Below are 26,698 nucleotides of genomic sequence, written 5' to 3' on the forward strand. Positions count from 1 at the left end.
TCTTGGTAAATGTTTCCAGGACACTGTATTTCATTCTAGGAGCACTCTCTCGTTCTTGCTTCAAGTTACTCAACATGGGAGGATCCCTCTCCAAGCCAGAAGAAACATCTCTGGAGTGTTTCCTTAAGAACTGGAAATTCTTAAATCAAAGAGTTAGAAAAGGAGGAACTTAAATTGTACTGTAGCAGTGCCTGGCCTTTGCATGAGTTGAGGAATGGAGAAAATGGCCTGAAAATGAGTCTCTAAATTATAAAACCATTCTGCAATTGGATCTTTATTGCTGCAGGATGGTAAAGTGGAGTGAGATTCCCTACCTTCAGGCCTTCATGGTCCTTTACCAAAATACTGCCCTACACAGCTCTTATAATTTAAAACCTGGAAAACCAGAAGTCTCTCCTGACATTTTAGATGATCTCTTTCTAAGCTCTTCCATCTCTCCAGGGAGGAAACCTAGCTCTTCCTGTTCCTGACAATATCCCTACATCTCTGGAGCTGTCTACTTCTCCCAGTCCCTCCAACCGATCCCAAACTCCACCTCCCTATGTCCTTCCATACCATCTGTTACCCCAAGAAACAGAAGTTAGTCCTGCCGGGGTAAGTTACAGTGGGGCTTCCTATCACCCAGGATCAGGGAAATTATGCCCTCTTAAGGAAGTGACAAATGGCAAAGAGACAATTAGAGTACACATGACCTTCACTTTAACTGACTTAATACAGACAGAAACTGGGTCAATTTTTGAAGACCCTAGTAAGTTTACTGAAGGGTTTCATGCCCTCACCCTGGTCTATGATTTAACTTGGAAGATGTTCAAGTAGCTCTGTCTACCTGCTACACCCCTGAGGAAAACAGAGAATCAGGACAGCAGCTAGGGGCATGCTGATCAGCTTACCAGAGTCCAATCTGAACATTATGCTATGAGTGGAGATGTAGTCCTGAGTCAGGAACACTTTTGGAATCATAATTCTTGGGAGGGAACAGAAGTCAAGAAGCACATGATCCAATGTGTATTAGAAGGCATGAGAAAGTGTGTCGAAAAATGAGTTAAATACGAAAAGGTTAAAGGAGTGACCCAAGGGGGAAAAAAATCCAGCCCTCTTTCATGGGTGGCTTGTGGAGGCATTTAGATAATATGCCAATATATTGCATTCAGATCCCCCATTTCCAAAGGTCATTCTCTGCTGGGAGAGCATTTTATTAGCCAGGTTGCCACTCATATTGGGTGGAAACGCCCAAAGTTACAATATGGCCCACAAACACCCATGCCCCAGCTCTTAGATGTGGCCTTTAGGGTATTTAATAATGGAGACCAAGATCAGGAGAAAGAGAGAAACCAACAAGAGAAAAGACAAGACAGCATTCATGCACAACTGATAACTGTTGCTGTCAGCCACGCCTTGCAACCTCAGGACAACCCAAGGGGGCCGATAAAGTCCATCTATCCATCTGGAGGTAAGACCAACAAGGGGGAATGCTGTTACTACAATGCATGTTAACCAGCCCCAGTGCCTGAGAGTGCCAGAAAAAGTCCCCTGGGCCATGCCCAGCCTGCAAAACAAACAGATCATTGGAAGAGGGACTGTCCTCAGTCTGGAAGGAGAAGTGGGGTGCCCACTCTGGAGATGGCCATGCTGAATGACTGAGGTGGCCCAGGGATTCTGGTGGCTCCTCCCAACCAGCTGCCTATCTTGATGGAAGAGCCCTGGGGAGTCCTTGACATGGCAGCTAAGAAAATCAATTTCATAATTGATACAGGAGCTACTTTGTGTTAATTTTTCACACTGGGTCTCTCTCCTCTAAAAGCTGCACTGTGACTGGTATCAATGGAAAATCTTGCACTCATTATTTCACTGGACCTCTCACTTGCCAATTTTAGCAGCAGTTGATTTCGACGCCTTTCCAGTTGTGCCTCAGTGTCCTACCCCTCTCCTTGGGAGGGACCTTCTGAGTACCCTTGGGGCCACACTTAGGTTAGAAGGCCCCAAGCAGCCCCTTATTTTGACTCTGACTGAGCGAGACCAGGGCTTCCCAGGTGGCTAAGTGGTAAAGAAGCCTCCTGCCAATGCAGGAGCTGCAGGAGACCTGGGTTCAATCCCTGGGTAGGGAAGATCCCCTGGAGAAGGCAATGACAACCCACTCCAGTAACCTTGCCTGGAAAATCTCACAGACAGAGGAGCCTGGTAGGCTACAGTCCAGGGGGTTGCAGAGTCAGCCACGACAGGAACTGAGCATACATGCAGAAACCGCCTATCTTAATAAGAGACAATATCCTAAAAAGTCAAAAACGAAAAAGGGTTTACAACACTTGGTAGGTAAATTCTGAAGGCCTCTTGGTGTCCTGCCAGTCTCCATACAACGCTCCTATTCCATTTGTTGAGCCAAATGGGGTCTATAGAATGGTATAAGACCTCAGAGCAGTAAACAACACAGTAGTCCCTATACATTCCCTTGTGGACAATCCTTATAGCGTGTTAGCCCAAATCCCTGAGAATGTTAAACGGTTTACTGTACTTGATCTCAAGTATGCCTCCTTTTGTATCCCAGTTCATTTCTCACCACAACACCATTTGTCCTCAAGCGGACTAATACTGACTCAGGCCAAATGCAATAATACACCCAGACAGTATTGCCTCAGGGAGTTGGGGACAGCACACACCTGTTCACTCAAGCCCTAGGAAAGGAACTAAGGGAAATAAACCTAAAAAGAGGTGCTCTTCTACAGTACACAGAAGATATATTAATATCTAGTCTCTCCATGGGGTCCTCAAATCAAAATACCATTGAAGGCCATGATTTCCTTAGGGCCCAGGGTTACAGAGTCTCTCAGATAGAGGCACACATCTCAAAGCAACAAGTTAAATATCTGGGATATATTTTAAACCCCATAATAGACAGTTATCTCCAAAGAGAAAATAAGCTATATTAGGCCTAAGCTGCTCCAAAGACAAAGAAACATCTCTGTACCTTTTGGAGCATGGCAGGATTTTATAGAATTTGGATTCCAGGATTTGGGCTAATGGCTAAGCTCCTGTATGAAGCCACTAAAGGCCCAGATACAGAACTGTTACTTTGAAACAGGGAATAGGAACAGGCTTTTAACGATATCAAGCAAGCTCTCAACAGAGTCCCTGTTTTGGGTCTTCCCAATTTGAGAAAGGCATTCACCTTGTATGTCACTGAAAAGCAAAGGACAGTTTTGGGGGTCCTTATACAGAAGCTAGGGGAAGCACCTCAGTCTATAGGATAATTTTCCAAGCAACTAGATAGACTCCCTGACCCTAGGTTGGCCTGCCTGCTTCCAGGTGGTAGCTGCCACATATCTATCGGTGGAAGAAGCGAATAAGCTTACCTTTGAACAGCTGCTGAAAGTCTAGACCCCTCATCAAGTGCAAGGGGTCTTAGTGACGAACGGCTACCATGGGCTAACTGGAGGCCACCTTATCAAGTACCAGGCTTTGCTCCTTGACGTCCCAGAGCTAACCCTCAAAATTTGCCACACTCTTAACCCAGTTACCTTACTGCCTGCCAAAAGCTCAGAGCCTACATATTCTTGCCTCAAAACCCTTGACCAGGTCTATGCCTATAGGTCTGACCTAACAGTCTAGGTCGTAGAAAACCAACAGTTCACTGATGGCAGCAGTTTTGTTAGAGATGGGGTCAGGAGGGCAGGGTATGCTATCGTGAGCACTCATCGTGTCACAGAAGCAAAACCTTTGCCACCAATCACCTTGGCCCAAAGGCCTAACTGATAGATCTAACCCAAGTCTTAATCCTAGGGGAAGGATACATACACAGATTCAAAATACGCCTTCCTTGTTTTATGTACCCACATAGCTCTCTGGAAAGAGAGAGGACTTCTAAATGCAAGAAACATCCTTATAAAATATGAGACTGAGATCTTACATCTCACAAAAAGAATCCCAAAACTGAAACAGGCAGTAGTCATTCACTGCCACAGGCACCAAAGGGGAAATTCTCAAAGTTCCCAAGGAAACCACAGGGCAGATGGGGAAGCAAAGGAAGCAGCCCTGATGCTCACAGCCAAAACAGTTCTAGCCCCATCTCTTACCCCTTCTAACATTACACTCGGGTACTTGACTTCCAAAGAGAACTGGGAAACAGATAGAGAGGGACTGAGGGAATGGATGGCTGGTGGCACATAGATCAGAAATTGCTCATAAGTCTCTGACCAATGGAAAATTGTTAAAGGGCTATAGAATTCTCTGGGGAGAGATGCAATGTTTATGATTGTTTTCCTACTTTTTACAGGGAAAGAGTTCCTAGAGACAATTAAAAGAGTCACTTAAGTCTGTGCCCTATGCATCACCCATAATCCAGGAGGCAATGTTAAGCCTCCTCCTCTTGTTAACCATGATAAGGGACTTACCCAGGAGAGAACTGGCAAATAGATTCCACTCAGATGCCCTCCTTTCAGGGCTTCACATACTTACTAGTCTTTAAAGACATTTTTACTGGATGAATAGAGGCCTTCCCTACTAGAACAGAGAAGACAACTCAAGTAGATTTCAGTTGCTTTGCCACCTTCAGAGTGACAATGGGTCTTTAAAGACATTTTTACTGGATGAATAGAGGCCTTCCCTACTAGAACAGAGAAGACAACTCAAGTAGATTTCAGTTGCTTTGCCACCTTCAGAGTGACAATGGACCTTCGTTTGTAGCAAAGGTCACACAACAGCTTTAGCAGGCTTTAGGAATTAAATTACCACCTCCATTTGTCCTAGAGACCTCAGTCCTCAAGAAAAGATGAACAGACTAATCATACTCTAAAGAAAACCTTGGGCAAACTCTGTCTGGAAATATCAATCATGCTATTGCCTGCTGCCAATAGCCCTCTTAAAGGTCAGGGAAGCTCCTGAAACATCCACTAAATTGAGTCATTGTGAAATGATATAAGGAATGGAAGACCATTCCTTACTCTGGACATGCTGACCCAGAAACCCCGGATCATCTTAAATATGTTATAAACCAAGGCCTGATTCAGAAGGTTCTACAAGCATATGGCAACAGAGTGCAGCCCTCTCCAGATGACAGTCCCAGGTTTTGTTGTTTTGTTGTTGTTCAATCCCTAAATCTTGTCTGAGTCTTTGTGAGCCCCATGGCCTGTAGCCCACCAGGCTCACCTGTCCATGGGATTCTTCAGGCAAGAATACTGGAGTGTGTTGCCATTTCCTTCTCCAAGGGATCTTCTTGATCCAGAGATCAAATCTGTGTCTCTTGCATCAGCAGGCAGATTCTTTACAACGAGTCACCTGGGAAGCGAGCTTTCCTATACCTATTTCCCCTATCTACAAGTTGTGAACCAAAACTCCAAGACAAGAACTCAGTAAAAATAAGAGAGGAGGCTAGGTCCTTCTCAGACCACATATTTGTCATTCTAGAAATCAGGAGATTTCCCTAAATACAGAAGCACAGAAAGACCCCTTGGAGGTCAAAAGGGAAAAGATGCTACTGATGCCAGGCTACCCATAGGCCTCTTCAGTAGGATCCATCTTGGCTAAAAGATCCGAGTATACACACGGGTGGATCCTGAGATACACCAAATATGAACTCTGAAGCAGGCAAATAAAAAATACTGGCTAAAAAATTTTTAAAAAGAAAGTGATATACAATAAAAGAATTCAAACCACCATAAAAGTGGGACTCAGGGATTCTCTAAGTCTGCCTGTGTGTCTATCCACACACGTACAGTATTCTTTTCCTCCTAATAAATACTTGCTTCCCTACTTTCTTTGTGGGAATTCTTTTCTGCAAAGCCAAGGGTCAGGGTCTTGTTACTGACCCCTGATCTGGTGGCTAGGATTCAGTGCTTTCACTGTACAACCTGGCTTCAGTCTCTGGCTGGACAACTGAATCCCCACTTTGAGCTGCTGCAGGTAGAGGCCATCAAAAATCATGATTATGCCTTCTTTGAATAATTACTATAAAACTTCTCAATATCTTCCCCTGGGACATACAGTTTTGAGGGCATTAGCTTACTGTGGCTCCCTTTGCCTGGCAAAGTAATAAAGCTATCATTTTATGAATAAATGAGTGTTTAGTTGCTTGCTGCTAAGTCGCTTCAGTTGTGTCTGACTCTGTGCAACCCCATAGATGGCAGCCTACCAGGCTCCCCCATCCCTGGGATTCTCTAGGCAACAACACTGGAGCTGGTTGCCATTTCCTTCTCCAATGCGTGAAAGTAAAGTTGCTGATAGGCTCCTCTATCCATGGGATTTTCCAGGCAAGAGTACTGGAGCTTAGTCCTATCCAAATCTTTGTGACTCCATGGACTGTAACCCACTAGACTCCTCTGTCCATGGAATTCTCCAGGCAAGAATACTGGAGTGGGTTGCTATTTCCTTTTCCAGGGGATTTTCCCCACCCAGGAAGTGCCTCAGATCTCCTCAATTGCAGGGATTTTTTTTTTTTTTTTTTTTTTTTTTACCATCTGAGCTACCAGGGAAGCCTTATCATTTTCTACTTCTCCCAGAACTCTTGTCTCTAAGATTCATTAGGCACCAGTGTATGGAGAAGCTGAGCTTTCAGCGTTACTAAGGATACAAATATTCATCACAATAAATTTATATTTTCAGTTAAATTAGTTTCAAAAAGTATACTGGATGAGAAACAAAAGCTTTAAACTTATTTGCTTACCATTAATTCAATTGATGAAATAATACTTTATTAATTACACTGAAAATGAGATGTATATTTGAAACACCAGATTTTCTCAGTCACATTGTTAATTTTGTTTAAACATCCTTTTACAATACCTTAAACATCCCCAAGAAAAAGAAATGCAAAAAGGGAAAATGGTTGTCTGACTAGGCCTTACAAATAGCTGAGACAAGAAGAGAAGCTAAAGGCAAAGGAGAAAAGGAAAGATATAAGCATCTGAATGCAGAGTTCCAAAGAATAGCAAGGAGAGATAAGAAAGCCTTCCTCAGTGATCAATGCAAAGAAACAGAGGAAAATAATAGAATGAGAAAGACTAGAGATCTCTTCAAGAAAATTAGAGATACCAAGGGAATATTTCATGCAAAGATGTGCTCAGTAAAGGACAGAAATGGTATGGACCTAACAGAAGCAGAAGATATTAAGAAGAGGTGACAAGAACACACAGAAGAACTGTACAAAAAAGATCTTCACAACCCAGATAATCACAATGGTGTGATCACTCACTTAGAGCCAGACATCCTGGAATGTGAAGTCAAGTGGGCCTTAGGAAGCATCACTATAAACAAAACTAGTGGAGGTGATAGAATTCCAGTGGAGCTATTTCAAATCCTAAAAGATGATGCTGTGAAAGTGTTGTATGCAATACGCCAGCAAATCTGGAAAACTCAGCAGTGGCCACAGGACTGGAAAATGTTAGTTTTCATTCCAATCCCAAAGAAAGGCAATGCTGAAGAATGCTCAAACTACCGCACAATTGTACTCATCTCACACGCTAGTAAAGTAGTTCTCAAAATTCTCCAAGCCAGGCTTCAACAGTATGTGAACTGTGAACTTCCAGATGTTCAAGCTGGATTTAAAAAAGGCAGAGGAACCAGAACTCAAATTGCAACATCTGCTGGATCATAGAAAAAGCAAGAGAGTTCCAGAAAAACATCTATTTCTGGTTTATTGACTATGCCAAAGCCTTTGACTGCGTGGATCACAAGAAACTGTGGAAAATTCTTAAAGAGATGAGAATATCAGGCCATCTGACCTGCCTTCTGAGAAATCTGTATGCAGGTCAAGAAGCAACAGTTAGAACTAGACATGGAACAACAGACTGGTTCCAAATTGGGAAAGGAGTACGTCAAGGCTGTATATTGTCACGCTGCTTATTTAACTTATATGCAGAATATATCATGCAAAATGCCGGGCTGGATAAAGCACAAGCTGGAATCAAGACTTCCAGAAGAAATATCAGTAACCATGAGAATTGGAGATGACACCACCTTGATGGCAGAGAGCGAAGAAAAACTAAAGAGCCTCTTGATGAAAGTGAAAGAGGAGAGTGACAAATTTGGCTTAAAACTTATCATTCCGAAAACTAAGATCATGGCATCTGGTCCCATCATTTCATGGCAGACAGATGGGAAAACAATGGAAACACTGAGAGACTCTATTTGGGGGGCTCCAAAATCACTGCTGATGTTGACTGCAGCCATGACATTAAAGGATGCTTGCTCCTTGGAAGAAAAGCTATGACCAAACTAGACAGTGTATTGAAAAGCAGAGACATTACTTTGCCAACCAAGGTCCATCTAGTCAAAGCTATGGTTTTTCCAGTAGTCATGTATGGCTGTGAGAGTCGGACTATAAAGAAAGCTGAGCATCGATGAACTGCTGCTGTTGAATTGTGGTTTGGTCAAGATTCTTGAGAGTCCCTTGGACTGTAAGGAGATACAAGCAGTCAGTCGTAAAGGAAATCAGTCCTGAATATTCATTGGAAGGACTGATGCTGAAGCTGAAACTCCAATACTTTGGCCATTGATTCAAGGAACCAACTCATTGGAAAAGACCCTGTTGCTGGGAAAGATTGAAGGCAGGAGGTGAAGGGAAGGGCAGAGGATGACATGCTTGGATGGCATCACTGATGCAGTGGACATGCGTTTGAGTAGGCTCCGGAAGTTGGTGATGGACAGGGAGCCTGGTGTGATGCACTCTGTGGGGTCTCAAAGAGTCCTACATGACTGAGTGACTGAACTGACTATACCTTGCCTGAGAGAATGTAGGGGAGCAGAATTTGCCACTCTAAAACATGTCTCCTTGGCATATTAATTGTTTTAAGCCTCTTATTTTCTGAAAATCAGCAGAAATGGGAAATTCTCTGAAAAGCAAGTAGGAGCTGCTGCTTGGTAAGAAACATGTACATTTATAAGGGAAATCTCCATCTGTAAGCCTGGGCATACATATACATGCCGGCATGCATGCCAAGTCACTTCAGTTGTGTAAGACTCTGAGACCTGAAGGACCACAGCCCCCCAGGCTCCTCTGTGCATGGGATTCTCCAAGCAAGAATACTGCATTGTGTTGCCATTTCCTCCTCCAGGGGATGGATCTTCCTAACCCAGGGATTAACCCACACTTCTTAAATCTCCTGCATTGGCAGGTGGATTTTTACCACTAGAGACACCTCGTAAGCCCACATAAGAAAGAGGACAACCAAATCTCTTGATTATAAAACTTTGTGTGATTTTTCTCCTGTTAATTTATCTCATGTCAATTTAATTCTTAGACCAGTCAGAACCCAGAAAGATAGAGGAAAATTTCTTCCTCCTCTGCAATACCATCATCAATGAATAATTAAGTAGGAAGAAACTATATTTAGGGGTAACTGGTGGTTCATAATTGGAGACTTAAAAGGTAAATGTACTAGCTGTTACATATAGTCTTTTTGGAGAGTCTGTGACAAGGTTCTGTAATAATATTTTGATTATAAGTGGTAATAAATCAGGGTTAAATTCTATCCACCACCCCCTTAAAAGTACAGCTTAATTTAACAAAGCAATTTAGGGAATTAACGTCTTCTTTCTACCTCATTATTTCCTCACTGATGACACTGGCATTAGCAGTATTAACTATAAAGAAGACTTCGCTAAAAGCATTATCTAATTCTTAACAGAAAGAGTACTTTAATAACAATTATTAACAAATAGCCCACTGTTGGTAATTATTCTCTTGTATTTAAGTGTAGAATATTAAACAACCTTATCTAGACTCTCAGCTACCTGAGAATTGTCTTTTGCAAGGGCCTTAATTCTGAGAAGTGGTCCAAATGCAAGTGTCTCAAAATTACACATTTATTTTGCTGAAGTACTTCTATAGTCAATGTAATTAAGACCCTAAAATAATAGCATCTTAATTTTTTTTTCCAAGCTCAAACTGTCTTTCACATGGTGTTTAACCCCAAAGGGGGGATAAAAAACTATGTGAGCAGATTTTCTGTTTGATGAATGTATTTGAAATATAAGCAAAAATGTCGATTTAAAATTACTGATCAGAAGAAATATGATCTTTGCCTAAAACAAGAATACAAATCAGACTGCTAAAATCATGCAAAAGATTTTCATCTTTGTTTTCTTTGTATCTTGTATGAAAACATTTAAGTCTCCATTTAAAAATCTTTGAATATCAGCATGGAGAAAGCTTTAATTCAGCTCTTGCTAAAGGATAAACTGAATATTATATTAAGAGAAACTTATCAAGAGTTTAATTTCAGATTTATTAATTTTTTCAGATTCATTAAGTTTTATTTTTACATTTTGTTAGATCTTCATAATGCAACATATTTGTATCACAATATTTAGGATGAAAACTTGAATTTTATTATCTAATGTATTATGCCCTATTATTATATTCAGTTTTTATTGTACATGTTTTATGGTTTTCTAAAAGTTCTAAGTGACGATATTGCTAAGAGTATAGCAATATCTATATAGTATAGCAATATTTGGGCTTCCAAGGTGACACTAGTGGGAAGGAACCCACCTGCCAATGCAATAGACAGTAAGAAAGGCAAGTTCGATCCCTCAGTCGGGAAGATCCCCTGCAAGAAGGCATGGCTCCAGTATTCCTGCTTGGAGAATCTCATGGACAGAGGAGTCTGGCAGGCTACAGTCCATACAGTCATACAGAGTCGGACATGACTTAAGTGACTTAGCACACATGCATGTAGCAATATCTATATTGCTTATAGGTACTGAGTCCTTTCACCAAGCACTGAGCACTTTCATAAAGTTAAGTTTCCTTTTGAATTAATTGTTAAGAAATACGCGACACTTTTGTTTTAGTCTATGGTTAAGCTGCCATAAAACTTGAATTCACAATCAAGTTGTCAATGATTAACTCCTGTTTTTTCTCCAACTTATCCTATAAGGTCTTGGTGAAACTACTTTCCATTTTCAACCTAAACTCATACTTTCATTACCCTCATTTCGTCACTCTTCTAGAAGTTGGAGGTTAAAGTACCTGTTTGTATCATTTACAAAAATATACTGAGGAATTTGTTTTTTCCAGAAGATCAAATATGAATAAGTCATGCTTATTTCTCTCGAGGAGCTTATGGTCTATCAGGGGTCAGGGTAACAACAAACATGTGCACCAAACATGTGTACAAAGATGTGTACCCAGTGTTATGAGAACAGAATGAGCAGGGATGATGGGGAAGAAGTTTAGCAGATGTCCTTGAGTTGGATTTTGAAGGAAGAATATGAGTTACCTAGATTATTAAAGAGAAGTGCTACTTCTACCATATGTTTAAAAAAAAAAAACATTCATTTACTTAATAAATATTGATGGAGAGGTCACTTAAACATTTACATTTGCAGAGTACCACGTGATGGGAAGAAACATTGTTTCTGCTCTCCCGAAGCATACATTTCAAGTAGGATTTAAAAAAGAGAGAGAGAGAGAGAGAGAGAGAGAGAGAGAGAGAGTGGGAGAGAATCTGTAAAGAAGCCCTAGATACAACACAGATCAACTTGGAGAAATTCATGCAGAATTGGAATAAATGAGGGAGCCTCCCCAAGGAGAAGCCAGAGGAGCATGCATCCCTGAGGTCTTTATGTTATTAGTTTTAGAGAATGATCTTTACCCCCAGAAACTTGAGGCTAAAGAGACAGCAAGGAAAGTAGTTAGCAGACTAATTTGGTACAGTACACAAGAAGCAATGGAGAGGGACTTTCCTGGTGGTCCAGTGGCTGAGACTATATGCTCCCAATGCAGGGGGCTGGGGTTTGATCCTTGGTCAGGGAACTAGATCCCATATGCCACAGCTCAGAGCCTGCATGCAGAAATGAAGTCCAAAGTTTCCTGTGTCACAACTAAGACCCAGTGCAGCCAAGTAAATAAATAAACATTTTCAAAAAGAAGTGATGGAGAGTCAAACTGAACATTCTATACTAAAATACATTTAAAAAGGCTGAAGAATGACTTCTTCATCTCCAATCTCACCAGCTCTCTATATCCCTGATCAGTATTTCTTTTCATTTATCACTTTTTAAAGATGGCTTACTTGTTAAAATGCAACATTTGCATTTATTTTAAACAGAAAACAGAGACTGTTAGGAAGACAAATTTTGCATCTATTTGCTATTTTTGCAACAAAGAATGAATCAGAAGCAGTTTTAATTGTTTTCATCCCAACTCAGTGGAAGAGACATGAGTATCTTTTTCAAGGCTGATCCCCCACTAGATTTTTAAATTCTTGTCTCTTCAAGAAACTTGTTTCATGCTGCTTTACTATCTCTAAACCTACCTTTTCTATTAACTTCTTTTCCTCTTATTCACAATCCCACCTCGTACAATTCCACCTTGTACAATCCCATCTCACTCTGCTGTATCACTTCTTCCTCCCTCTCAGGATTCATGAGAACAGATTTCATTAATGAACTCCTTTTCCTTACTTCCTATTTGTTTCATAGTGAAAGTAGCTTTCTAGAGACACAACTGTATTGAACCATTGTTATCAAGTTCAATGACTATATTCGTAACTGTCTTTTGTATTTTTATATTTACATTCCTGGTATGGTTTGATGTTTATATTTCACATTCTTATTTCTAGAAATAAATGAAGTATATATTTTACTGATTTTTAATGAGTTTTTGTCATATCCAGTGAACTCATATGAGGTTCAATTTCTTTGCAAGAAAAGTTAGAAATTTAGCTGATTAATCAAAAATCAAAATGCTTACTTGTGGTTTAGGACTATTGAAATAATCTTATGTTATTACAAATAGTCAGATATTGTGTCATGTAACTATGAATCAACAGTTAGTTTAAAGGTGACACATTATAGCTCTCATTTATTTTTTTCTCAAATCAGTTTTGATGAAAACTTAACAAGAAACTGTAAAAGTGTGGCAGACAATCTCTAAGATGCCACCCAATGATTTCAACCTCCTAGGATTAACACTCGTGTATCATTTCCTCCCAGTGTGAATTGGGATGATCAACTTAGTTGTAATAAATAGAAAAAGACAGAAGCTATGGGATGTCACTCCAGCGACCAGGTTATAACAAATGTTAGGTGTGTATTTACTCTCTCTCTCATGGATCACTTGCTTTGGAGGAAGTCTGCTGCCATGAGACGGTCTTCGAGAGCTGTCCATATGGTGAAGAACTGAGAAAGGCCTCTGGCCAACAGACAGCAAGAAATCAATATCCTTAGTCTAACACCTGTAAGAGAGTGAGACCTGCCAAAATCCTAAGAGGTGAGCTTAGAAGTGTATCATCCCCAAGTGAAGTCTTTGACTTGGGCTGCAGTCTTACCTGATTGCTTGTCTGCAACCTCATGACAGACCCGGAGCTACAAGCACTCAGCTAAGCCATACCTATACTCCTGACCCACAGAAAATGTGAGATCATCAATCTTTGTTGTTTTGAGCCACAAAACATGGGCAAATCTTATCATGCAGTAATAATAATAGATAAGTAATATAACATATTTGACTTTATTTCAAAGAGGAAACTTTAATAAATAACGAATATCTAACTGATCATCCACTTTTGTATTATTTAAAAAAAACTGTGACCCTTTTCAACGATATATTGTCCATTAGTGCCAATCAAGAGAGCAAAGATTACTCATGGTTACTTAAGAAGTAATAATTGCAAGTATGTGATTAGAAATCCAGGACAAATAATTGTGAATCTTGTTTTCCAAAAGAATGGATAAAACTGAGACTATAGTTTGTAAAACCAGTGATGATAAATGCCCATGCCCCACCCCCTGCCCCAAGTTAACAGATGAATGAACATCTTAGAATAATATTTGCAAAGAGGGAAGGTTTTAGATACAGGCAATATCTTTAACTCACCTAACTGTCATTGATTGAGTAGTCAATGTCTGCGACAGATATTTTTGCCTAGATTTTAGCAGCTCGATTGTTCCTGCTGAGAGGGGACCCAAGTGATATACCTAATATCTGCAAACTTTAGTCCTCTGAGGAAGCAGAGAAATGGCACAGGTATCAAAATAGTAGATTTTTGAGAACATGGAAAAAATGGAGACCTGCCTTTTCTTTGAAATAATCAGAACAAAAATAGCAGAACAAGTTGGCATTCATTGACAATAAAGTGCATAAGAATAACAGTGATGAAGTTAAAAGTATATTGAAATTATCTTGAAACTCAGCATAAATATGCAAAACATTTGAGAGGGAATCGAAGGAAGCCAGCCTCACAAATAAGGTAAATGCATAGCTTGCTCAATTAAAGTAATTCAAAATATTTATCTTGAAATTATTTTTTGAAAACCATTTTAAAATATGCCTGTTTCAAGGTATACTGGAAGAAAAGAAAAAAAAGTCCATGAAATATAGTCAAAATAGAGTATGTGAAATCATACCTGATTAAAGAGAAGAATTAGAGTTAAGCTAATCCTATACTGGTAATAAAACAGTAATCTCACAATAAATAATATGGTCTGGCAATTGTGTTGGGATTTATTCCCTTTCATAGTTTAGTCTGCAGTGAACCCATGACTATTCTCATAGCTTTTTAATTGCCTTTCCAGTCTGTATTATGTTTCTCAATAATTTTACCTATGCTTAGGAGATTTATTTCCCCAAATCATAGATGTCACTATACTTGTTGTCTGTACCAACTCTGTAGTAAGTTTTCCCTGACTGCAAAACAGCTAAGCTTCCAGGATATTCCAACAGTCTCCTTGCAGGTGAAGCAGGCAGACTACATGTCCAGCTTCCCAGATTAGTATATGACTTCACTACACATGGGTTCAATTCCTGAGTCAAGGAGATCCCCTAGAGGAGGCTAGGACAACCCACTCCAGTATTCCTGCCTGAAGAATCCCATGGACAGAGGAATCTGGTGGGCTACAGTCCATTGGGTGCAAAGAGTTGGACATGACTGAGTGCAAACATACACTTACCAGTTATGATATGATCGGCATGGTAACTAATGTTCTCGGTATTTTAATTTCATTATCTATAAAACAGGATGATATTTTTAATGAGTCTAAATGTCTATTGCAAAAATTAAGAGAAATAATCTATCACATGTTAGGAATAGTGTCCTGGTCCATTATGAGTATTTCATAAATATTAGCTATTACTTTATGATTGCTAATATTGCTCCTCTTTGAAATTCAAAGTAACCTAACATTATGAGTGTCTACCATCTGAGAGAAGATTTTATGTACATTATCTTATTTAACTTGAATTACAAGTCTTTTTTTAATTGATATTTTTTTAAAGATACTTTTGATGTGATCATTTTTTAGTCTTTATTGAACTTGTTGAAACATTGCTTCTGTTATTTATGTTCTGCTTTTTTGGCTGCTAGATATGTGGAATTACTAATTCCCTGACCAAGGATGGAACACATACCAACTGCATTTAGAAGGCACAGTCTTAACCACTGGACAGCCAGGGGAGCTCTGAAACTACAAATTTATGAAATAGGAATCACTATTCATATTTTAAAGATGAGGAGACCTAGATCCAGATATTTTAAGTGACTTCTGTACATTCTTACAAAGACTGAGTGCTACAACCAAATTCCCACACAGATTTCCTGAATTCATGTTGAGGGCATTTTTTTTTTTCACTGCACAGGAGTTTACCGTTTCAAGTTTGTAACCAACTACTCCATTGTAAAGAATACTGGTTAATAATTTTGGCTATGAATTTGAAACCAGCATAAACAATTACTTGTAATTCATACAAATTCACAAAGTTTAAACTTCCTTAACTGTAAAAGATGGATAATGATGCTCATCTTTATAAACTTATTAAAAGGATTACTTCACTTAAATAAGTATAATAGCTGGTAATATGTGCACAAATGTATTAATTTATAGGAAAATATTTATATTTTTAGAGGCTTCCTTGGTGGGTCAGTGATAATATATCCACCTGCAATGCAGGAGACACAGGTTCCATCCCTGATTTTGGAAGATCCCCTGGAGAAGGAAATGGCAACCCACTCCAGTATTATTGCCTGGGAAATCCCAAGGACAGAGGAGCCTGAAGGGCTACAGTCCATAGTGTCTCAAAGAGTTGACCATGACCTAGTGACTAAAGAAAACCAACAAATTTACATTTTTAGATTTGTTAAATTTATATTAAGACAATTAATATTCTCACATCCAAATTTTATTTTTTCATTACCAGACCCTAATCTTCCCTGCAAAGTCAAGTGAGCCTTAGGAAGCATCACTATGAACAAAGCTAGTGGAGGAGATGGAATTCCTGTTGAGCTATTTCAAATCCTAAAAGCTGATGCTGTGAAAGTGCTGCACTCAATATGCCAGAAAATTTGGAAAAAGCAGTGGCCACAGGACTGGAAAAGATCAGTTTTCATTCCAGTCCCAAAGAAATGCAATGCCAAAGAATGCTCAAACTACCACACAATTGCATTCATTTCACACGCTAACAAAGTAATGCCCCAAACTCTCCAAGCCAGGCTTCAACAGTACATGAATCAAGAACTTCCAGATGTTCAAGCTGGATTTAGAGAAGGCAGAGGAATGAGAGATGAAATTGCCAATATCTGTTGGATCACAGAATAAAGCAAGATAATTTGAGAAAAACATCTATTTCTGCTTCATTGACTATGCTAAAGACTTTGATTGTGTGGATCACAACAAACTGTGGAAAATTCTTAAAGAGATGGGAATATCAGAACACCTTACTTGCCTCCTGAGAAACCTGTATGCAGATCAAGAAGCAACAGTTAGAACCGGACATGGGACAACGGACTGGTTCCAAATTGGGAAAGGAATAGATAATGGCTGCATATTGTCACCCTGCTTATTTAACTTATATTCAGATTACATTATGCAAAATGCCGGGCTGGTTAAAACACAAACTGGAATCAAGATTGTCAGGAGAAATATCAGTAACCTCAAATATGCAGATGAGACCACCCTAATTACAGAAAGCAAAGAGGAACTAAAGAGCCTCTTGATTAAAGTGAAAGAGGAGAGTAAAAAAGTTGGCTTAAAACTCAATATTCAAAAAATGAAGATCATGGCATCTGGTCTCATCACTTATTGGCAAATAGATGGGGAAACAATGGAAACAGTGACAGACTTTATCTTCTTGGGCTCCAAAATCACTGCAGATGGTGGATTGCAGCCATGGAATCAAAGCACAGTTGCTTCTTGGAAGAAAAGCTATGACAACACTAGGCAGCATATTAAAAAGCAGAGATCACTTTGCCAACAAAGGTCCATATAGTCAAAGCGATGGTTTTCTCGTAGTCATGTATGAATGCGAGTGTTGGACCATAAAGAAACCTGAGTGCCAGAAAATTGATGTTTTTGAATTGTGGTGTTGGAGAAGACTCTTGAAAGTCCCTTAGACTGCAAAGTGATCAAACCAGTCAATCCTAAAGGAAATCAGCCCTGACTATTCATTGGAAGGACTGATGCTGAAGCTGAACTCCAATACTTTGGCAACCTCATGCAAAGAGTCAACTCATTAGAAAAGCCCCTGATGCTGGGAAAGACTGAAGGCAGGAAGAGAAGGGGACGGCAGAGGATGAGATGGTTAGATGCCATCACCAATTTGGTGGACATGAGTTTCAGCAAACTCTGGGAGATGGTGAAGGACAGGGAAGCCTGGTGTGCTGCTCTCCATGGGGTAGGAAAGAGTTGGACACAACTGAGCGACTGAACAACAATCTTCTCCATGCTTATCTCTGACTATTGAAAATGCGCCCTTCTTTCATAGAGAAACGTTTCCCTTTGTCCCAAGCACTGCCTTATCCTCCAAATAGATAAAGATCCACAGTCCCGTGCGAAGCTCTGTAGAGCTAGATATGCATCACCATTCAGAATTTTATCTTATTTTATAGTTAAGAGTGTATGTCTGATATAATGTATGATCTGTTTTAGTTCTTAAACTAAAGTTTAGTTCTTTAGCTCTTAAGAACTAAAACAGAATTCCACAATTAAACACAATAATATTTTTGCTGAAAATAGTACATATGTTCATATTCATTTGGATAAATAAAGACTACACATGGGTTTATATCAGTTCAGGCCATAGATTCTAACATATGCAGATCAGGCTAGAAAGTGGTTGCCAAAAAATTAAATTTAAAACAGTTTGTGTTCAGTGGTTTTGATTTTATAATTACACATAAAGAATTGTAGATCTGTATGAACTCCTTCTGTTCCCTATCTCCCTACTCTTAACAAGTTTATTAGGTTCTTTCTTGAGGTTATGTGGTATTCTGCCTAGCATGATTGTGTAATTACTCATCTTAGCCTCTGTTACCTTAGGATCTCTAAGGGAAGGAACTGTGTCTTCATCTTTGTATGTTTTTCAGGATCAAGGATATTCTTAAATCCTACTAGGTATGTTAGGCACACTTTACAAACAAGAAGCTATCACACCAATATTTCAAATGGGTAGATATTGCTAAAAGCACTTGTCTTCCAAATATGGCAACACTTCTTTTCACGGTTCCAGAGATCAAGTTGCCAACATCCGCTGGATCATGGAAAAAGCAAGAGAGTTCCAGAAAAAAACATCTATTTCTGCTTCATTGACTATGCCAAAGCCTTGACTGTGTGGATCACAATAAACTGTGGAAAATTCTGAAAGAGATGGGAATACCAGACCACCTAACCTGCCTCTTGAGAAATCTGTGTGCAGGTCAGGAAGCAACAGTTAGAACTGGACATGGAACAACAGACTGGTTCCAAATAGGAAAGGGAGTATGTCAAGGCTGTATATTGTCACCCTGCTTATTTAACTTCTATGCAGAGTACATCATGAGAAATGCTGGACTGGAAGAAACACAAGTTGGAATCAAGATTGCTGGGAGAAATATCAATAACCTCATATATGCAGATGACACCACCCTTACGGCAGAAAGTGAAGAGGAACTAAAAAGCCTCTTGATGAAAGTGAAAGAGGAGAGTGAAGAAGTTGGCTTAAAGCTCAACATTCAGAAAACGAAGATCATGGCATCTGGTCCCATCACTTCATGGGAAATAGATGGGGAAACAGTGGAAACAGTGTCAGACTTTATATTTTGGGGCTTCAAAATCACTGCAGATGGTGAATGCAGCCATGAAATTAAAAGATGCTTACTCCTTGGAAGAAAAGTTATGACCAACCTAGATAGCATATTGAAAAGCAGAGACATTACTTTGCTGACTACGGTCTGTCTAGTCAAGGCTATGGTTTTTCCAGTGGTCATGTATGGATGTGAGAGTTGGACTGTGAAGAAGGCTGAGCACTGAAGAATTGATGCTTTTGAACTGTGGTGTTGGAGAAGATTCTTGAGAGTCCCTTGGACTGCAAGGAGATCCAACCAGTCCATTCTGAAGGAGATCAGCCCTGGGATTTCTTTGGAAGGAATGATGCTAAAGCTGAAACTCCAGTACTTTGGCCACCTCATGTGAAGAGTTGACTCATTGGAAAAGACTGTGACGCTGGGAGGGATTGGGGGCAGGAGGAGAAGGGGACGACAGAGGATGAGATGGCTGGATGGCATCACCGACTCAATGGATATAAGTCTGAGTGAACTCCGGGAGTTGGTGATGTACCGGGAGGCCTCACATGCTGCAATTCATGGAGTCGCAAAGAGTCGGACACGACTGAGCGACTGAACTCAACTGAACTGAATATACATTGAGTCATTATCCAAGCACATTTCTTTGGAAAGAAACAGTGTAAATTATGCTGGTATTGAGTCCCAAGACGATCTCATGAAGAATTTAACCTAATTTAGGTTGGCCTAAATTAGGATTCCAGAGGAGGTAGGTAATGCCCCCAAATTTCAAATTCTAATCTAAATTTGGGAAATTAGAACATGATGGGGTAACATTCTTTGCATCTTATTGTCCATGTGCAGTTGAGCCATTAAAAATTTAATGATGATATTCTTTGACTAAAATTGACTTCATCCTATGTGTTTGTGAACCTTTTTGTTCCAAGTTATGATTTACTTTAGAAGAAACAGTAACATTTGCCATCTCACCTATATGTTGTCCATACATGTGATAAAAGAAGCTGAAACAATAGGCAGTGTTCGTGGGTCCATAAGGGTTTTTGGGAGCTATGCTGAAAACAGGGCTGAGAAGTCGAGCCTTTTCTCCTTCCAGTCTGGGTCGAGATGTCTCAATGTACATGTAAAAACCTTTGAAAAGACAAAATAAAATGTGTAGGCAAATTATTAGTAGGTGACATGAAATTTAAAATCAGTGAAAGGTTAGAATTTTTGTATATATTAATAGTAAAATTAATAGGAGAGTCTGCATCTTATTTATAAAAATCTATATATGCAAACACAATATAAAAATAAATAATATACATAATTAAAAAATAAATTTTTTAAAATGTATAAAAATGAGGCAAAACTGGAATTTTAGACTTGAATTGCCAAAAAAAATTCCTAATCTCTTTATACAGGTCAGTAAGTTGTCAGTGAAAATTAATGATTACAAACTTTGTAAATAACTGAATACTTGATATGGTAAATAAAAAATTTCATGTTTTGTTCCAAAATATTTAAATCTATAGCTAAACATTCTCTTGCATTTCACATTTAGCATAATAGCATTTTTTAAAGCCCAAGGCTGGAGTATGATTGTGAACACACCATTTCATACCCTCATACCTTCTTTGGAGCCACTACGATCAGCATTAGGTCCAGTGTTTGGAGTATATTTAGTATTTCTTGTTGCAGTACTTTGTTTTGTCCAGTCAAAATTATCTGTATCATCTTGGGTGAACAAACAAATGTTACCATCTTCAAATCCACAGTGAAATTCTCCTGTTGGCAAATTTTAATTACAATAAGTTAAATTAATACAAACACTGCAATAGTCTTCTAAGAAAAATTTAAAACATACAGCAATAATAATGCAAAGTTGCAATAATGGCACCATAGCCAAAATAATGTACAATACGACAATTAAAAGCTACTTCAATTTTAATGGAAATGAAAAATAATCTTGATATGTAAATCAGCCTCTTATTTAACAATTTAAACCCAAACCATTTTCCTCTGAAATATCCAAATAATTGAAATTAAAGAATGTGCTGCCTGCTTGAATTATGGCTGAAGAATTTCCTAACTTTCCTTTTTCAAGTATAGGAACAATCCAAAAAGAACAATTAGAAAATGGTCTTAATTTAATTACCTGATGGTACTTTAAAGCTGTCTACCTTAAGCCTACAGTATTTCACACCACGTCTGCAGATGCTGTCACGCATACTCATTTGCACAAATGGAGGCTTACTTAAGGAAAGATACTGGCAAATTATTTTTAAAAAGTAGTTATCTTTCATACTTTATTTGAATGTGGATTTGCAAGATGCTTAAAATTCACTAGAAGTAAAGTAATGAAAGTCGCTCAGTCGTGCCTGACTCTTTGCAACCCGTGGACTGTCTGTGGAATTCTCTAGGCCAGAATACTCCAGGGGATCTTCCCAACACAGGGATCGAACCCAGGTCTCCTGCATTGCAGGCAGATTCTTTACAAGCTGAGCCACAAGGGAAGCGGCTTGGACAATAAAGCATCTGCCTGCAATGTGGGAAACCCTGGTTTGATCCTTGGCTTGGGAAGATCCCCTGGAGAAGGAAATGGCAACCCATTCCAGTACTCTTGCCTGGAAAATTCCATGGACAGAGGAGCCTTGTAGGCTACAATCCATGGGGTCGCAAAGATTTGGAGATGACTGAGTGGCTTCACTTCAAAGTAATGAAGAGATTTTATGAAGAACCTGTGGAAGGACTGGGATTTCTTGGATGCCAGCCACATGCTGAGCTCAGACCAAACAACAAGTTCAGAGAATGGTAGTAATGTTTCTAGGGATTAAAGGGTTTTCTTACTGGAATGGGCCCTGCATGAAACACAGGAGTAACTAATATCTTTAACTGAAAAAAATAAAGAAAGCTTGCATTATTTCACTCAAACTTTAAGAACTCTATAAAAATACAGAAATACTAACTCATGAGGTTCACAGAAAAGAAAGTTTTGGCTAATTTCAGCTAGTAAATAATGAAGTCAAAACTGAGTACAGATTCCCTTCAATTCATAAAGTTATAGACATCTAAATAATAAAGACTCCCATATTTTCCCCCTGCAATGGGTTAAATTTATGAGATATTCTTGGGAGTGTCCCCTTGAAGTTGGATCCATGCTCCTGAATTAATCTGTGTCTCTACCCACTAAAAATGAAATGTCAGAAAAGGGAATTAATAAAATTATCTCATTTTCAGTAGCATCAAAGAGAATAAAATATTTAAGAATAAACCGCAAAATATATGAAAGACTTATACATTGAAAACTATAACACATTGATGACAGAAATTAAAGAAGACACAAATAAATGGAAAGACGTCTTACATTCTTGGATTGGAAGAATTAGTACAGTTAAAATATCTTTACTACCCAAGGTGATCCTTAGAGTCAATGCATCCTCTCTGAAAATACCTGTGGCATTTTTTTTTAAACAGAAATAGAAAAAGAAAAGTTCCTAAAACTCTTATGGATCCACAAAAAACTTGTATACTATTGGTTGGAATATAAATTGGTACAGCTATTATGAAAAACAGTATGAAGTTTCCTTAAAAAAATCTAAAGACAGAACCACCATATTGTCCAGTAATATCTCTTAAGAACACACATCCAAAGAAAATGAAATGAATACCTCAAAGAGATATGTGCTCTCCATGTTCACTGCAGTATTATTTGTAAAACAGTATTATTTGGAAGGCAAATATTATTTGAAAAATAGTATTATTTGAAAGTTGTTCAGTCATGTCTAACTCTCTGCGACCCCATGGACTCATACAGTCCTACCCCAAGTTTCCATTAATGGATGAATGAGTAAAGAAGTTATGGCAGATATATGCAATAGGATATCATTTAGCCTTAAAAATGATTATCCTGCCATTTGCAATAACATGGATGAACCTGGAGGACAATACGGTTCTCTTGACAACAAATGATATTTGGTTTTAGTTAAAAATGTCAATCAAAAGATTTTTTTTAAAAAGAGCCTTCTGAATAGAAAGACCTCCTCAATTAAATTTAAAACATAAGTTTTTTGAGGCTAATGAAGAATAAGACTGTGACAAAATTTCATGGACTTACTCTATATAAATATTTTGAAAGTGGATATTTAGGATAAATAAGTTGATTTAAAGACTATGTAAGTCAATAAAATGCAAAAGGGCATTTAAGAGTAACTTGATTTATTGCCAACATATGAGGTCTCATATCACAGTTATCATATTAAATGTAATATATATTTAAATATATTTTTGAAATCATTTTATTATATTAAATAGAATTTCAAATAAACTACAATTTTATACATAAGCCAACATAAATTCAAACCATTTAAAAATTTTATTATCAAATGATCTTTTTTGGAAGAAATATTGCTAAATAGTAGTTTAAGAGTTAATGATGGATAAGTCACTTATCAATTATAAATAATATATAAGAAGAAAGATTTGGCAACATTTTCTTCATTTTAAGAAATAACTTAGAATTATAATAGAAATATTTAATGTTTGTATTGTTGCTGTTGTTCATTCATTAAGTCATATCTGGCTCTTTGCGACCCCATTAACTGCAGCATTCCAGGCTTCCCTGTCTTTTACTATCTCTTTGAGTTTGCTCAAATTCATGTCCATTGAGTAGGTGATGCCATCCAACCATCTCATTCTCTGCTGTCCCTTTCTCCTTCTGCCTTCAGTCTTTCAAAGCATCAGGGTCTTTTCCAAAGAGTCATTTCTTCCCATAAGGTGGCCAAAGTCCTGGAACTTCAGCTTCAAGAAGCAAGCATCTTTTATTTTTCATGACTGCAGTCACCATCCACAGTGATTTTGGAGCCCAGGGAGATAAAATCTTTCACTGCTTCCACTTTTCCCCCATCTGTTTGCCATGAAGTAATGGGACTGGATGCCATGACTTTCATTTTTTGAATGTTGAGTTTTAAGTTAACTTTCTCACTCTCATCTATTACTCCATTAGGGGGATCTTTAGTTCCTCTTTGCTTTCCACCATTACTGGTATCATATGCATACCTGCAGTTATTGATATTTCTTTCTCACAATCCCAGCTTGTGAGTCATCCAGCCTGGCATTTCGCATGTATTCTGCATGTAAGTTAAGATAAGCAATGTGACAATACACAGCCTTGACGTACTCCTTTCCCAATTTTGAACCAGTCTGCTGTTCCATGTCCAGTTCTAACTGTTGCTTCTTGTCCTACATACAGGTTTTTCAGGAGCCAGTTAAAATGGTCTATTTCCATCTCTTCAAGAATTTTCCACAGTTTATTGTGATCCACACAAAGGTTTTAGTGTAGTAAATAAAACAGATGTAGATGTTTTTCTGAAATTCCTTTGCTTTATTCTATGATCCAGCAGATGTTGACAATTTGATCTCTGGTTCCTCTGCCTTTTCTAAATCCAGTTTGTACACCTGGAAGTTCTCGGTTCATGTACTGTTGAAGCCTTGCTTGAAGGATTTTGAGCATTATTTTTCTAGCAAGTGAAATGAGTGTAATTTTATGGTAGTTTGAACATTGTTCAGCATTGCCCTTCTTAGGGATCTGAATGAAAACTGACCTTTTCCAGTCCTGTGGCTACTGCTGAATTTCCACATGTGCCGGCATATCGAGTGCAACACTTTTACAACATCATCTTTTAGGATTTTAAATAGTTCAGCTGGAATTTCATCACCTTAATTAGCTTTGTCTGTGGTAGTGCTTCCTATGGCCTATTTGACTTCACCCTCCAGGATGTCTGGCTCCAGGATCACTAGGTGAGTGATCACACCATCGTGGTTATCTGAGTCATTAAGACCTTTTTTGTACAGTTCCCCTGTGTATTCTTGCCACCTCTTTTCAGTTTCTTCTGCTTTTGTTAGATCCATAACATTTCTTTCCTTTATCGTGCCCATCCTTGCATGAAATGTTCCCTTGATATCTGCAGTTTTCTTGAAGAGGTCTCTAGTCATTCCCTTTTCAGTGTTTTCCTCTATTTCTTTGCATTGCTCATTGAAGAAGGCTTTTTTATCTCTCCTTGCTATTCTCTGACATTCTGCATTCAGCTGGGTATATCTTTCCCTTTCTCTTTTGCCTTTTGCCTCTCATCTTTTCTCAGCTATTTGTAAGGCCTCATAATTTGTAAGGCAAGATAATCACCTTGCCTTCTCGCATTTCTTTTTCTAAGGGTTGGTTTTAGTCATCTACTCCTATACAATGTTACAAACCTCTGTTCATAGTTCTTCAGGCACTCTGTCTATCAGATAAGCCCTTGAATCTATTTGTTACCTCCACTGTATAATCATAAGGGGTTTGATTTAGGTCATACCTAACAGGCTTAGTGGTTTTCCTTACATTCTTCAATTTAAGCCTGAACTTTGCAATGAGGAGGTGATGATCTGAGCCACAGGGAACTCCAGGTCTTGTTCTATCTGACTGTATAGAGCTTCTCCATTTTTGGCTGCAAGAATATAATCAATTTGATTTTGGTATTGACCATGTGGCGATGTCCATGTGTAAAGTCGTCTCTTTTGTTGTTGAACGAGGGTGTTTACTATGATCAGTGTTTTCTTCGCAAAACTCTGTTAGCCTTTGTCCTGCATAATGGTTTTAATTACAGTGTTTTCACAGATTATTTTCCCTTGAACTGCTTCATTTTCTTTTTCACTTCAATTGCATTAACAATATCATTACTGGGAAGGTACCTTTTAGTAAACCGTGGAGAATAAATACTAAGTAAGTTGTAGCTAATTAAAAAGATAGCAAAATAATAGTAACATGAAACAAGTTTGCCAGAGGCTGAGGTACAAGGAACCTGAACTACAAAGCAACACAAACAAATTTTAGGGGTAATGAAACCTTGTGGTGACGGTTACATGACTGTTTAAACTGGTCAACTCTTCTTTCAGAAGTGTACACAAAATATGGTAAATTTTATCATGTGTAGGTTATACCTTGAAAATAAACGACGAAATTTAAAATATTGTAGCATTTAAGGAAAGTAGGTAAAAGTAGTCTTAGGGAATGAAAAATTAACTTTCCTTAGCAAAAATCTAAAATAAAACATGACCTTCTTATACACATTGGCCTATTTTCTTTTCTTACTAAATAATGCATAGCTAGTGTATTGAGTACCCGAATCCATAATGAATGACTTTGATAAAGTACTGTTATCTGTGTTTGGGACCCGGAGGTAGTAATGAAGGTTAAAAAATTCAATTAATAAGAAAAAAATGCATTTGACTGTCAAAAATATAAAAATAATTACTTTCTTTTGATAACAGAGAAATCATTAGGTAATATTTACTCATTTTTTTTCTAAACAACTCTCATATTTTACCATATTGACTATCATTAAAAAAATTCAAAAGGTACACAACCAATGGAAATTTTGGTATAGAATGTTATGCTGGAAATTACTTTAAAAATAGAAAATCCAATGCATCATTTGGATTTCCATTTCACACCTGTGAAGTCCTTGCTGAAGAAGAGAAGTCGATAACTATGACCTGAAGGACACAAGTTTTAAAGGAAGCATGCAAATTCTAATAAATATTGTCCATCTTTAGGGCACATTTCTGGCTTAAATAACTTCTGAACATTGTACACCAGACAAATGGAGCTTTGTCCAGTTACTATGTATGTGAACATGATCCCTTTTCAATGACAGGCGAGCCTTTCTTCACCTTCTTTACCCGAGGGAACTCTATTAAACTTT

The 26,698-nt window shown here is 38.4% G+C and overlaps 1 protein-coding gene across 1 annotated transcript in view; it reads right to left on the reverse strand.

Annotated features, from left to right (window-relative positions):
* Window positions 1-26,698, reverse strand: part of MDGA2 (MAM domain containing glycosylphosphatidylinositol anchor 2) — a 920,428-nt gene that overhangs the window by 27,334 nt on the left and 866,396 nt on the right. Inside the window, exons 13-14 of the mRNA XM_069596115.1 lie at window positions 20,592-20,747; window positions 19,953-20,111 (exon numbers count right to left, since the gene is read on the reverse strand). Coding sequence (XP_069452216.1) covers window positions 19,953-20,111; window positions 20,592-20,747 — 315 coding nt within the window. The remainder of the gene's footprint in view (window positions 1-19,952; window positions 20,112-20,591; window positions 20,748-26,698) is intronic.

The sequence above is a fragment of the Ovis canadensis genome, chromosome 7 (assembly GCF_042477335.2).
Source record: "Ovis canadensis isolate MfBH-ARS-UI-01 breed Bighorn chromosome 7, ARS-UI_OviCan_v2, whole genome shotgun sequence".
NCBI lineage: Eukaryota > Metazoa > Chordata > Mammalia > Artiodactyla > Bovidae > Ovis > Ovis canadensis.